The sequence below is a fragment of the Echiichthys vipera genome (assembly GCF_963691815.1).
Source record: "Echiichthys vipera genome assembly, chromosome: 16".
NCBI lineage: Eukaryota > Metazoa > Chordata > Actinopteri > Perciformes > Trachinidae > Echiichthys > Echiichthys vipera.
In genome coordinates, this window is record NC_139841.1 from 20,397,946 (window position 1) to 20,413,716 (window position 15,771).

The following is a 15,771-nucleotide window of genomic DNA, read 5'->3' on the forward strand; positions in this document are numbered from 1 at the left end:
TGTACTTTATTTGATTCTGTGATACATTTATTATCCGACATCCTGTCCGTCCATCTGTCCGTCCCTCATCCTCAAACATTTTACCTGCATTCTCTGTGTGTTAGCATTCATTAACTAATAAAAAGAAAAGTTTTTCATATATACTATTTGTGGCACAAATGCAGAGCTGACCTCAGCGGGGATGTCAGCTGTTGTGCGACCTAACATCACAGTAAATAATACCTACATAAGAGCCTCCAGCTGAGGAGCTGGGTCCCTCTGTGGTCTTATTTGTGTGGGTGTGTGAACAATTACACGCAGCGATAGTGGCAGGGGACTTATCAACTTTAACAAAGCTATGAAGCTATACTCAACCTTTTATGGTAACATGGAAGTTGAAGTTGTTGTCCAACTTGTTGATCACAAAGATCTTCTACAATCACGTCTCTAACGAAGATATGTTATAATGCAATTCCATCTAATGATAGGACGGCAGGCAGATCCCATCATTGCCATAGAAACTATGGAACTAAAATATATGTGCAAATATTAAGCTCATCCGTAAGCTCAGTGATTTCCTGGTATCTCTCAGGGTTAACTGAAAGGTTGCTGTTTCATGAATCCCCCTTTGTCTGGTCAGGGGGTCAATATGTGGAACTTCTCACTCACAGGTAAAAATGCATCATGACTGAGATCATTTCGACACATTTCCTTCTAATAAAAAATTACATATCAGTGACTCTCATACTGATATGAGCCACGACAAAATATCCTCAGAACATAAAGTAAACACTGTTAACTACCAGTTAATTTAAACCATTTAAATCTATGTACCCATAGGGCAAAAACCATTTGGTCACCAATCAGAAGCAAGACAATGCTTGTTTTGACCCCGTGTTGATGTTATTTTTATATTACTGTTTACTTTTTTACCTAAACTTAAAAAAATGGAATAGTTGCAAATGGTTATAATCTTATTGTATAAATAAAATAGTTTTTATTGTCAGAAGTCAACTGTAAAAGATAGAACAACACACACACATGCACAACTGGGTCATTTTCTGAAAGTAATACTCCAAAAGAAGCGCAAAAGTTCAACATTTAGTGTCTTTATAAAACAGATTTGCAAAATATAGCCAAGGCTCATTCATTTAAATATGCATAAATAGCAAGAAAATACTTTCCCATTTCAATTTCAAATCATTTTTGAACTTCTTTATACACAAATCAGAGATGAACATTATATGAAAAACGGGCCTGAAACACTCTTGATTTGTTGCGGCAGAGAAAACACAAGCATACTGTAAAGCTGAAGCGGCAGTTGATTAGTCAGAAATATACATCCTCTGGAGACACATGTTCATAAACAATCCAACAAAGTCTTATTCAAGTCTGTGAAATAACAAATTACACATCTTTGGATGGATGCCTTTTAAGATCAATATATATTTTTTTTTAAATCATCAACGAAACAGCAACACCACCATGGCCAAAACGTTTGTGTCTATGTACAATAGTGCAGACGAGGAGCTTAAATCAGAACAAGGCAGTGAGACGTCAGCAACACATCATCAAATGTCCTGATTTATTCGACTTCAAGTGGGTTCCCTTTGTTTTGGAATATAATTAAATAACCATCTTAAGATCAAACATACGTACAGGGCATGTGCCAGACTACGCCCTGCTGTAATAAACCACTTCTAATGTTTCTTTTGAAAGCACTGGCCCTTTGTTAACACTTAAACTCTCCAAAATAAAACGGATTTGTTTGCAGGAAGGCTTATTTAATGTATTTATTTAAATGTTATTTTATTCATTTATGTCTACACCACTTTCCTTTTTGTTATGCGACAAAAATGTTCTAATAACCTTTTGCTGAAATACATTTTTGTACCTGTAATCATTTGTTTTACATTCATCATAGTCACTAATTCAACATTTGAACAACTGCAATGGGCCCTGCTCCGATTACTAAATTGATATATATATATTTTTTAAATATGAATACTTTTCAGTTTAAAATCCCATCTCATCTTGCTTTCCGAGGATATTCTAGAATAATGTAGTTTTTGAATTAATATCATTTTAGACAACCTTGTAGATACATAATGCACATGATATATAACAGCATTCTGATGTTTTTCCTCATTAGCAGTGTCAAACTGTTTGCCTCCTCTTATGCTATCAAACTATTTGTAAACAATTATTGAACATGACATCTGTGAAATTATTTAATTAGACTGTGTGCACCCCCCCCAACACACACACACACACACACACACAAAAAAACCAAGTCTGTGTTATTACTGCCACATCAGCAGGCTTCAAAAACGTTCATTGATCTCAGGTTCACTTTTTAAAAAGGTGCTTTAGCTTCCTGGAGCAGAACAGACACAGATTAAAGATACTTTCTTTCTTGTCTTTTTTTTTTCTTTTACAGACCACAGTTCATTTGGCTGGCTCAGGGATGGGTGGAGCACGCTCGAGTCTCATGGTCCAGGGGTCAGAGGTCGCAGCATAAAATGGAGAGTGGGTAAGCACTTCTTCTCCAGCCAGGGCGAAGGCAAACACTCCCCTCTGCCTCCCTGCACCAGCCTTCTCCTCCTCTGTGACATGCTTCCCCTCTGCTCGCCGTTCCTCCCTGCTCTCTCTGCCCGCACCATCTCCACTCTTAAATCCCAGACCCCTGTTGCTAAGCATCTCCCCGAGTCCGTGGCTCTTGACTCCCTGGTATGCAGGACTTAACCCGTTCTCCTCAAACCGGTTGGTGGCAGCAATGGGGGGGCACAGGAAGTTGCTGGTGGGTGTGGAGCGCCATGCAGCTGGCTTGCGTCCTCTCCGGGGGCGGGAGATGCGGCAGCTCTGCCTCTTGATGTGTCGATGTAGGTGGTCAGACCGTGTGAAACTTTTGTAGCAGTGCTCACACTGATACGGGCGGACGCCGGTGTGGATACGCAGGTGGTTCTTCAGGTCGTAGTTGTGGACAAACTTGGAGTTGCAGTGGAGGCAGATGTAGGGGCGCTCACCGGTGTGCTTCCTCATGTGGATCTTGAGTTTGTCTTGTCTGAGAAGAGACCAAAAACATGTTTTCATACAGTGTGTTGTGGGTAGAAAAGGTTAGCACATATATCACAACATTGCTTTTCTTTCTTTTGTAGATCTTGTTTAGCACAAGTTGAGTTTAAAAAGCAGTTTAGTTGATTTGTCTCCTCTGATGACATTAAAGTTGTGCTCTAAAATACAGGTGGAAAATAACCACCAACAGGAGGATGTTGGTGAGAGAGATATTACTGATGCAAATAAACTGGTGAAGGGGGCTTTCCGCTTTAAGCTCTTTGATACTCAGATTTGGTGAAAACAGATTAACCTCAGTCTTAAGAGCATAGGGTACTTTTTTCAGTTAACCCTGCCGTTTAACACAACCTGCTGCTTTGAAGTCAAAACACACATGAACAGGAAGACCTCAAGTTGATCTTTGTGTGGCTTATTATATGAAACACTCAGAGTGTGATAAGTAATGATGAGGTGATAATCAAGTGATGCTTCACATACCTGGTGAATCGTACTTCACAGATAGTGCACATGTACGGTTTCTCCCCTGTATGCGTCCTCATGTGTCGCGGCAGTTTCCCGGCGCCTTGAATGACCTTGTTGCAGATTGGGCACTGCTGCGACGCTTTGGGCTTCATCTTCCTCTCCTCCTCCAGCTGCCAGGGAGGGAACAGCGCCCCCAGGTGGGACGCGGAGCTCAGGAAGCTCAGGTACGACCGGAAGTCGGCTTCATCCTTTATCTGACCTAGAGCGTGACCTTCTGACGGCACCGACCCAGCGTTCATGGTGCCGCCTAGGCCTGAGCTAACAAACTCCTTCAGGAAGTTGCCGTGAAGCAGACTGAGTGGGATTTCCTCTTTCATCTCCTCCTTTATGATCTCTCTTTTCACAGCTAGATCGAGGGGCCTGGAGGCCTCAAGCGGCGCAGAGGAGGGGAAGGCGTGCGGGAGCCGGGTTTGTTGTGAGGCTCCTGCGTGGGGATGCTGGTGGTGGCTGGGATCCAAGTGCTGCTTAGGGAAGGCTGGGAACTCGGCGGCCCACATGGATGGGTAGAAGCCTGGGAGGAGAGGAGAGAAGTTGGCCCTCCTGTCCAGTGTTGACATTCGGGGGTACAGACCCTCCTGGAGCAGAGATTCGATGGAGAAATCTTTCAAAGCTCGACTCTCCATACTCTCCTGCAACATAAGATGGCATGATCAGCCTTTTGAACTTTGGAACTTTATTTTGCCTGGAAAATACAAGACTTAAACAAGAAATAAGAAAATATCCGGTGAACTACCTGTTTTCCTCTCATGGTGTCTGGAGACTGTGACTGGGACGACTCTCTGTGCAGGTCAAAGTGGCGTCGGTATGTGGAGGTGCTGGGAGGCGGTGAGTCCTCCGTCCCCAGTGGCGTCTGCTCCCCCCGGCTCTCTGACGACTGCAGTGACTTCTCACTGACATTGTCCTCCTCATCCTCCTGATCGTCCTTCCTCGACCCTTCGTCCTCCTCTTCATCCTCCTCTTCTTCCTCCTCCTCCTCATCTTCTTCCACATACTCCTCTTCCTCTTCTCCCTCTTCCCCTCTCCCACCTCCACTGCCTCCACCCCCGCTGTCCATGATCTCCAGGCAGACGTTGATGATGCAGGGAATCTCTAGCATTTGAGCTGCGTTCAGGATCTCTTTAACGTTGGACGCAGTCACAGTCAGAGTGGAAGTGTACGCAAACTCCAGGATGGCAGTGAGACACTCTGGAGCCACAAAGTCGATTTCGTACACAGCCGCCACGTGGTGATGATCCCCGGCATCAGAGGTGGCCACTGTGAAGAGCTTCTTGAAGTACTGGCTGCAGGCGGCCAGAACGGAGCGGTGGGTACGGTACTCCTGGTCACGGACGATGAGGATGACATCGCAGAGCAGCCCGTCACGTCGCTGCTCATTGAGGCTGCAGAGGACATCACTGCTGTGGTTCGGGAAAGGGATCCCAATCAGGTCCTCTTCTCTGTGATGAACCATGCTCCTCTCTCTGTCTCCGCTTATCTAGACACAAGCAAATAACAGTGAACTGATTAGTGCCACTTATATAAGAAGGTCAAACATTCTGTGGGACCCACATTTTGCTCTCAAAGCCTCCATTAACCCACACTTGTGAGTGTGTGTATGCATATAAATATATATATATATATATACACACTCATATGATATCATAAACCCATGGTAATTTTTCCTGCAAGGACGTTTCACACTTACAACAGTTTTGAAGTATTTTGAGAATCCTTAAAGACTCTCTAGTCTGTCTGGATGATAAAACACTCATCTGCCACACAGTAAAAAAAAACATTTTTTAACATGAGTTGCGACTCTATTTCCTAATTTTGTACAATACATAGAACTATGACAGCTGTATTAAAAATATAAATATAAAATAACATTTATATAGATATTACTTGATGCTAAAGCTTTTAAATATTGGTTCATGTACAATTTATTTTCCGGTCCCTCTTGTAAAAAAGAGACTTTGACCTTAATGAGACTTTTTGAATAAATAAAGCTGCACTAACTAATAAACAAGGAGAAAAGTCACAAGGGCCCATCTCGGTACTTGGGGAAAGGAGTAAATAAATGTGTTTTTTGTTTTTGTGCCACATGGACAGTCTTTTAAAAATCTGAAAAAAACTGCAGAATGTTACACAGTGAGCATCTGAACAAGTCTTCTTTGATTTCCTTCTGGCATTTCATGATTGGTCACAGCAATTTGAACGTGAACACATTTGACTTCTCGCTTCCTTTAGCAAATGAAGAGTCAGCATCAGAAGCATTTTAGTTATCACAGGGATGAAGCAGCACTTGATTTTGGTGAGGAGGACCGGTTAACTCAAATAATGAAACCGTGCCGGCGTCCATTCATTAAATGTAGGATTTTCAGAAAGCTTTGGTACTTGAATAGATGGAGGCTCCTAACCGAAGCTGATATTGTTGACAACGAAGAGTGACAGTCTCGTTTTATTAAAATATACTGTAGGCATGCTTGTTTGTGTGCCATCTGCACAGCAAAGGCAACAAGTGGTAAATAGAGCATGTCTCATTTTCTAGCAAACATCACATTGTGTAATATTTATTCTTGTAGGTGCCATCACGATTTCTTGAAGGAACTTGTTGTGTTAGTCAGGGAAACCCATCATCATGATAAGACAAGACACAGAGTTGACTTTTCTTGAAATAATATTTTGTCTCCGTTTGAGAGTTTCTGTGATAATGTGTTTAACGTCCATCCCCTCTTGTCTGTCTCTGCCAGATATGAGCGCGAAGCAAGCTGATACTTTCGTTTGAACAATACAGCTTGTGATTGTGGATGTGGTGAGAAACGAAGAGACAGACAAAGGAGGTCAGATTGTACTCCAGATACTGTATCCTGTCAAAATGCTTACTTATGCTTACACTCATTTAATATACAGCACGGTTACTAACAGCTCAATTCGGTCTGGATGCGCACACAAATCTCTGTTTGCTTTTCATAAATCCTTCATTCCACAGCTGCCTGAGTTCCTACCTGTTGATTCATTGTGCTGTTGTTTACAGTTGCAGTGATAAAACTTTCTCTGGCAGAGTGCTCATTCATTCACATCTATGAATAGAGCTTAAACTTAGCCGTCCACACTTGGTGGTCACTGGAGGCATGTGTAGATAAATACTTTGAAGCGGGACGGCACACCACAGCTGCATTGTTGACTGGTTTTAAATGAGCCAGGGCTAAAGCCACACAGACTCTCTCTCTCTCTCTCTCTCTGTCTCTCTCTGTCTCTCTCTCTCTCTCTCTCTCTCTCTCCCTCTCGCTCACACACACACACACACACACACACATTGAGTGACTTGCTTTTGTGCTGCAGGGGATCACACTAGAGGAGGAAGAAATAATAAAGAATATCAGAAAATCCCTTAGATAACCTCCAGGTATACAACTTGGACACCAATCTTACGTGTAGTTTATTCTTGTCGATCTTGTTGCTAGGTAACTGTTGCCATGCCATTGATACAGTGTGGTCATAATTAAAATCTCTATAGAGGGGGTGGTGGTATAGGATATAGGCCCGCAGACCTACTACACAGAACTAGCTTGAACTACCCCAATGGGAACATTGGAACAAAAGAGCGACAGAGAAAGTTGCCAGTTGAAATTATATAATTGAAATAGGAATAACAAACAGAAAGGGGATTTTATTTGTATTTATTTTCATACACACTCTATAGTGCAGTGCAAATCCTGTACTATAAGCTCAGGTAATAACACACACCACAGTAAAACTTCTTTCACTGATTCTGTTGTGCAAATTATACTACAAATTATACTACTACAAAGACAGAACAATATCCTTTTTCTATGATATATTTCGCACCATGTGTACAACATCCATAAAAGTAATAGCCTGGGTAAAAGGTGAGAGAATCTCCAGTGAGAGAGCAAGGGAGAGATCAGATGGCCCTAAAAAGTTCCCTAACAGGTTGCACAAACACCAGCGGCGGGGCCCCTCCCTGTAACAGCCTGCCAAGGCAAACAATAGTGCAGAGCTTGGAACAACACCGAGTGGATAAGGAGAGGGAGAGAAAAGGAGTCTGACTAGGAGGGCTTGGCAAACCCACTGTCATTCGTTTGCTCTCGATCCATCCCACCCACTCCTGGAACTATGAGACACGTGCTGCTGTTGCTGTTTGTTCGCCTGGTGCCCCAGCGAGCACCACTCCCCTCTGTTCCCACTGTTTGCCTGCCACTAGCTAACGCTAGCTCTTAGCGGCCGGCCCCTAATTACAATGTGGAGAGGATCTAAGGAGGATGTGCCACATAGACAGGGAGGGGAGGAGGGCACAGCTTTCCCACCACAAGGTCCTGGAGCGACATTTCATCAGCCAAACAGCCTTAACCCTTTACACCCCCCTTCCCCACACCCCTCCACCCATCAGAGCAGCCAGGGTGGGGACGCCTTGTGAAAGGGCTCCGATAATTACTGCTTAAGTCACTCGGCTCTTTATCCATCTTACTCTCACAGTGAAGTCATGGAAGGACAACCCAACTTTTTCTGCATTGATCTAACTGACTCACTAAATGATTGTCAGCCTGTAACGACCTATGTTGTGTTGCCTGTATTATGTGACACAATCTTTGAATAAAGAGTGAAAGTGATATTTTTTGCTGCAGTCATCAGCTAAAGCACCTATTTCTGTTTATCGCACATGCATCACTGAGTTCATTTGCTTAACATGATTTCCAGTGCCGTGCATGAAAACTATTCAAACCGAGCTCAGCTCAATTATTAAACTGACCTCTAATGGACAGTCTGTCTGTCCCTCTTTCTGCTTGTCTGTACCGGCCACGTCTCCTCTCATGCCTCACTTAGTCACTAACACTTTCAACTCAGCACTCCCACCTCAAATTATGTGTCACCTCCATTCAGTGTCGTCTTTCTCCCAAGAACTTCATCTGCTTTCAGGGCTCTGACCACCACCACCACCATCACCTCCTCCTCCTCCTCCTTCTCCTAATCATTCTCCTCTTCCTCCTTCCTCCTCCTCCTTCCTCCTCCTCCTCCTCCTCCTCCTCCTCTTCCTCTCTGTCCCTGTTGCAGCTGTATCATCATTATGCCCAGAGTAGAGCGGCTAACTTGTCCCCAGCCCTGACCGCTCAGGCCACAAATCAGCAGCTAATGTCCATCTCAACCCTTGTCACGGGCAGACACTCATTTGACCTGTAAGCTACAACACCCAAAGCCTAGTTTATCCCTGTCAGGCCAGTGCATCCACCTGCCCCACATGCTAAATCACCAGCAGCCAAAGTTTACCCCTGTCACCAACTGCCTATAGCAAACACCTGCTAAACAACTGTCACAGACGGACAATTGCACGGCCAATAATTTATAGTATTGACAGCCAAAATTCACCCCCTTATTAGGAGAGGACAATCATTTGACCTACTGTGTAAGCCACTCCATTATCACCAATAAAGCACCAGTGCACCTGTTTCTCCAAGAGACACTTCCTCGGTTGGACTTTTAAATGACAATTGTCTGGAGCCTATAGGCCGCATATGGGGAGTTTTTAAATTCTTAATTGCTGTCAACTTGAGCAGGTGAAGTGTAGGTAATGCCAGTTTCACAAAATGGGTTTTTATCTTTACAATAATGATGAAATGTCAGGGCCACATTTGAGCATTTAACTGCACAAGTTTTTCCTTTAAAAGTTGAGGATTGCTGGAAACTTATTTATGGGAAGTTTACACAGACTGTTTGATGTACATTTTATTCCATATTTAAACTGTTCAAAAAACAGATTTTGATAAAGGAAATGATTGTGCTGCAGACGTGTGGAGGTATTTTGAACACCTTTTAAATATAATTGTAGTTTTGGTGGAAAAGCAGCCTTTCAGTTCAGTACATTTTCTCAAATGTTTCAACAGGGGTACCAATAAATTATCATCGTATGTCTTTAATAATACATATATTTATTGTAAGTATGATACATTTAATATTTGCTGAAAACACTGAGTCTTGTCTTCAGAGATCTGGAGGCCGATTTAACTCACTAGGCTCCTTAAAGAGCCCGTTTGCACTAAGTGTCATCTCTCGAGCCTTCAGGGGTGCCCACAGCTACACACCATTATCCCTCTCACCCCCAAAGTAAACAAAAGTTTAGGTTACGCTGCTGAATATCGGTTCAGTAATTAAGAATATTGCTTCTAGACTATTTGCCATTTTACAGACAGATTTCTTTTCAAATTCAACATCACCTTGTGTTTCTCTATGTCTCTGTTCGGTCTGTATAAAGACCCCAAACTGAACAGAGGCGCTGTACTCAATAATGGTAAAGTGTATGTAAAATAAAAAAATATCTTTATTTGAAGAAAGAAAATATATATATATATATATATATATATATTAAACTAGGCCTTGGATAAAAATGCATTCTGCAAAATCATTTAGATTTTCTGATCTTCAAACTTGAGCCCATGACCGTATTGAAAATGTAATGGTTCAAAGCCTTTATTGCACACTGGCAGAGGCAGGTTAAAAACTGACAGCAGCTAATGAGATGTAATCAGAGTTAGAATATTGAGTAAACCTGAAATTGGTGTGACATTGATCTACAATGAATTTCCTCTTGACACAGTTTGTGTTGAGTAGGTGTTTGACTGCTCTTTTGAAATGTTCCAGTATTTGATTTACCAGCGACACAATACACCATGGAGTATAATCTTAATTAGCATTTTTTTATGCAGCTGAATTTTTCTGTATTTTATTTCCAGCGTACACTAAAATGTATCCTGCATTTTAACAATGACTCCAGTTAGTTTACATTTTTATTGACTACAAACAAATCTTAATGACAAACAACTAGTAAACAATTGTAATGGTATTACTGGTCATGGCATTTTGTAACTACATGAGGTAAGAGGTCTATAAGCAGGCTGAAAACAAGCCTGTTGTAAACAGTAATTTCCAGCTCAGCCTCAAATCCATAACATGTTTTTATTTTGTCCCCACTCACAAACATCCCCTTAATCTTTTCTAATTACCTTAGTATCTATTTTATATTTAAAGGAGAATGTCATATAGATGTGAAATATATAAAAGTGCAATGTATAATTACTTTTGGAGACAAAACACATACTTAAGCCCACTTAAACTACTATGTTTGACATTTCCAAGACGATGATGCTATAAATACTTGTGCTATTTCCAGAATTTTACAGCACAATATTTACAGTGCAGCATAAATAATTACACGAGTCATTAAGTGACTTTATTGACCAGTTTGCACCTCGTCAGGCCTTTATGATCCGGAGCAGTAGGCTTCAACACTCCTATAAACACTCTTTGAATAGAGACACTGAGTGCTGCACATGTGCTCACTGTAACACAACGTACAAGTGCAAGCTTGTTCACATGCATACACACTCTGAAACAATGTGAAAAATTATTACGGACATATACGCAGACACACACCCATGTGCATACTCCAAAACTCTGGCTTCCACATAAATTCCCACATGTCTTGATACGTTCCCCAGCATTCCCCAGCATTCCACAGCTTTCAGCGCACTAACCTACCGTGCCTTTAGTTTCTTGATTCCCCTCACGTGTCTTTGTATTTCCAGACTACTGAGAGGCTCTGTTGCTCCTCGCTTGACCTCTCAGCATTGCCCTTTTTAATTGAAACACAGCTGCCTCTCTCTTTGCCAGTCTGTCAGTCAGTCAGCCAGACAGTCAGTCCATTCACAAGCTCCTAACAGCGGCTACGGATGCCCATTCACAAAAATAAAAAAATAAAAAAAAACACACAAGGAGGGATATCCAATAGAGAGAAGCAAAAGCAGCGCAGCAGAGGAGAGCAGAGTGTGATTCTGGGGTCTGTCTGTGTAGCAGAGTGGCTAGTGTGGAGTTAAGAGTCAGGCTCACTGTTGTGTGTGGCTCATGTAGGACGAGCGAGAGAGTGAGAGGAAGGGAGGGAGGGCAGCAGCACTGCGCTGTGGAGATGTCGCACCACTAGTTTTTATAGCAGGGTGGGTAGCTGGAAGATAATAATACCCCATCCTCCTCCACAACACAAGTTTAAGCGCACTGTGTAATAAGCCCATGGCGTAGACACCCTCTGATTTAGGTCAGACAAAATGAATTTTTAGTTGTGTTAGAGTGGATTTTTGGTATAAAGGGACCGGGGCAAAGAAACTCGAAGGGGTTGTTTGGGGAGCCCGAGGGAGGGTAAAAAAAGAAAAGGCAAAAGAGAGGGAAAAGTTGGGAAACTATTTGTGCACCTCTGTTTCTGTCTCAAGCTGAGAGGAAGAAATGTACAGTACAGGACTAAATGTAGTCACACAGAAGCAGACGCTGTAATTGAATGCCAGTTTGTTTCAATTTTACACCTGTCCTGCTATTCTTCCTTTCATTTTTAAACACAGTCGCCCAAAAGTAAATTATATGATCAAAGTAACATTTAACTACCACATTGAGACCTCTGTGCATGTGTTCAGACAATGTAGGGTTAAAAACATGCAGCGAGATGCATACTGGACAAGTGTAGTCCCCATAAACACTCAGTCAACAGACTAATTACTGAAACACATTAACACTCTTTGGCATGTGGCACCCTGCAGTCAGAACCCTATAAAAGTGTCTGATTCAGTCAGTGGTGTTACTTTGAAAGGAAATATTACTTAAGAGCAGACGATATCTGAGACTAAATGGAACCACAGACACTGAAAAATACCACAAGCGACTGACTTATTTTTCTTTTTGTTGAAACATTGTTTTTTTTTCTTAACCAAGGTTTCAAAACCAGGTTGAAGAAAGCAGAGGGCCAACGTTCGACTCCTGGTTTGAGTCAGAAAGTCACAGAAGCACGGTAACAGTTGAGCACACCACCACCACTATCTGGAGGAGGAGGAAGTCTACGCAGAAAGGTGTGGACATAAGCCATTCTGTATAGACTTCAGTGTAGGAAAGGAAGCATGCTTAGCAGGTGTTTGGGGGGATATTCACCATCGAGAAATTGTTGAGAAAATTAGCTGTAAAAAGCAACATGACCTAATGGCTTTTAGCAAGGCTTACAATACTACTTCCTCAGGGTGTGTGTGTGTGTGTGTGTGTGTGTGTGTGTGTGTGTGTGTGTGTGTGTGTGTGTGTGTGTGTGTGTGTGTGTGTGTGTGTGTGGTGGGTGGGTTTATGACATAAAGAATTAGAACGAGAGAAAGAAAAAGGGAGAGAGTGATTCCTTTGCTTTCACACACAGGCCAAATGTTATGACATACTGTAGCACATTCACAGGAGCTGAAACAGCTATTGGGCTTTCTTGTATGACCTCATTAAACCACGCCCTTTGTAATACTATAGTCATTTTTTTCAATTAAGTGTGCTATACAGCAGGAAGTACGGTGGCCCTGAGGGAGATTTCAAGAAACAGGGCAAGATTTCACAAAAAAAAACACACAGCAGCATTTGGTGAGACTCAAACAAGAAAAGGTACGTACATATTGGACAATGATCACTAAATAGATGCACTGTCAGCCTTCGACAAATGGAGGTTCTTCTTCTTTTGGATTTCCGGCTGACTGGAAGCCTTGCAGCACATTGCTGCCTCTCATAGTTCGGGATGATAAGATAAAAAAAAACTTTATTTATCCTGAAGTACTGCAGTTTGTCGTACGCTGACAGACAGTGCATCCGATCAGAGACAAGGAATCATTGTCCAACAGTACCTTTTAACAGTATGAGTCTCCCCAAATGTCGTTCTGTTTTTGGAAACATGATTTGACCCTCAGGGCCACCGTAAGGAAGGCTTCACTGCCTGACTGATATGTTTTACACTTAAAGAGGACTTTATTTTGTCCGTCAGACCTAAAATCACAGCGAAGGTACAGATAATAAAACAACATTTAATAATATAGCATACTGTTTTTTTTTTCATTCATATAGGTAGAATATGCAGTCAGCTAGTGGTTACTCAACCTTCAATTCAACTAAAAATTTCTAACCATCCATAAATCATAACCGACATCAGACTGTGAAAGCAGTCAAATTGTGTTGAGTTAACCTACACAAACAAGTAGACATCAGAGTATACATCAGACTGCTATGCCCACTTCCCCTTGGGGGAAAACATGGAATAAAGCAAACCACAGCCCATGCCCTGGTGGTTTACACTGTTTTGTACAGGGTGAGAGTTGAGGCCAGCTCACATTGGCATCTAGTATATATAAACAGGGTTAGCCACTAACTGCTAGCAGGCCAGACAGACGGCCAGAAAAACAACATTTGCCATCTTATAAGATCGGCTATCCATTCTAAACACACTGCTGCAGTCATAGCAGCTCACTGTAAGTGGTACCTGTGTGGACTGCTTTGTTCCGAACTCTGCAAAACTGCAGGCTGTTGTACTGCAAACCGCCATAGGCCATGGTAGACACCAACCAGGGGTCTAACGGTGCAGACATGCAATGTATGTTAAATATACTGATTTGCTCTACACCTCATTTTGGGGGTGTAAATTCATGAGGGATTCAGCCCAATTGCAATTTGCACACATTGTAACATGGCTAAAAGGCCGATTTACATGGTGATTATGCTTTCAATAGTTTTACATGTTGTAATTAAAGCGCAGAATATATTATATTGTCTAATGAGCAAGAATCTTGGTGGTTCAGTATTTTATATTTCTGTAGTATATAATCACCAGGCTAATTATTATTTCTTTTCCTCCCTCTGTCCTTCATGAGTGTTTGCTACACCAAGAAGTGGTGAGTTCAGTCTGAGCGCTAACAGTCACAAAACAACTCAAGGGGCTGAGTAAGAGTCATCTGTTTTCTCTGTCTGGTGTCTCAACGTACCTGTTTACTGCCACCTGCTGCGCCCAGCAGGATACACGTACCAGGGCACCAGATTGGTACTTTGGAAGGGGGATGGGGTGTGAAGCATCCCCATGAAATCAACATGGAGACTTTGATGCTGTACAGTATTACAGTAAGGTTTCTCTCTGAAATCTAAGAACTCAGAATATCTCAGACTGTTATGGCATATTACAGTCACATACCATGGAGCAGTAATTTGCATGTGTCATAAAACAAGAGGACACACACCCTTACAGGCTTGTTGTTCTGCACACTTTGAGACCTGTTAGCCCTGAATGCTGATCTCTTAATGCTGTTGATGCTTTTAGTTATAGAAAAGGTTTGATTAAAAAAGTTTTTCCTCTCACTACTTACTCTTGAAAGCTGGGGAGTGATATATATATATATATATATATATATATATATATATATATATATATATATATATATATTTAAATTTGTGGATAAAGGGTGCTTCCCTCCCAAAAAGAACGATGTAATCAGTTGTTTGGTTCCAGGAAGTGCCTCGAAAACGACATCTGTTTGTGCTCAAGTGGCAAAGCCCTCTAGTGGTCGTCGTAATTATGACTCTTGTTACAGCGCGTCAAAGTCTGCGCAGGTGCTAGAAGGAAGTTGGGTTTAAAGATGGATTAAACGTACACTGTAACATGGTTGACAGCTGTTAGTTCCTTGATTTGAACTGACATTAAGTATTTTTTAACCATGCCATGCCATGTAACTGCGATGAAGAATGTCCCTCAACCTTAACAAAGTACTAATTTTTAGTAGTGATGGGCGGACCGATCCTTTTTATATACTCAGTTCTGTAGAATTGATTCATGAAAATGTATCGAACCTTTTGACACTTTTTGCAAAATATGTTCGGCAGCTAGTATTGTCATCCCCACAACACTGCTTTTCAATGCATTTACAGTCATTATATACAAGTTTACTTAAAAAAGTTAAAATACTAAATTTAATGCATTGATTTAGCGCTCAACCTGTATCGGTAGGCTATGTAAGTTCAATACGATCTTACAGAAATGTCAGTAGCAGATGTCCCAGATCGAGAGAACGGTTCACTGGGTCTTGGTCAGTGATTGTAGCTTCCATGCTGCCTCAGCTCGAGTCCATCGTGTCCTCGTTTGAGACGTTGATTCCCATCTATTCATTGGTTGTATGGCTTTATACGTTTTGAGTGACTGCACCACCGTAGCAGGCATTGTGAACAGTACCCTGCGATAACAGCGAGCGTGTGTGCAGCACTTGGTCTATGTTACAGGCTGACCCATGTTCAAAAATATTTCAGTACTTCATTTTAACCCAAACCATGATCTTTCCAGAGAGTTGTTTTTGTGCCTAAACCTAACCAGAGCTTGACCAAAGTGTTGTC

General features: G+C 41.9%; 1 protein-coding gene across 2 annotated transcripts in view; it reads right to left on the bottom strand.

Moving 5' to 3' along the window:
- Positions 1-959: 959 nt before the first annotated feature.
- zbtb7c (zinc finger and BTB domain containing 7C) overlaps positions 960-15,771 on the bottom strand; it is a 20,647-nt gene continuing 5,835 nt past the window's right edge. Inside the window, exons 1-4 of one of the 2 annotated variants that reach the window (XM_083929234.1) lie at positions 11,107-11,444; positions 4,310-5,050; positions 3,532-4,205; positions 960-3,043 (exon numbers count right to left, since the gene is read on the bottom strand). In XM_083929234.1, the coding sequence (XP_083785360.1) occupies positions 2,428-3,043; positions 3,532-4,205; positions 4,310-5,026 (2,007 nt within the window). In that variant the 5' untranslated portion in view covers positions 5,027-5,050; positions 11,107-11,444 and the 3' untranslated portion in view covers positions 960-2,427. Of the gene's footprint in view, positions 3,044-3,531; positions 4,206-4,309; positions 5,051-11,106; positions 11,445-15,771 lie in introns of those variants that run through there. The other variant, XM_083929233.1, reaches the window with a different exon arrangement.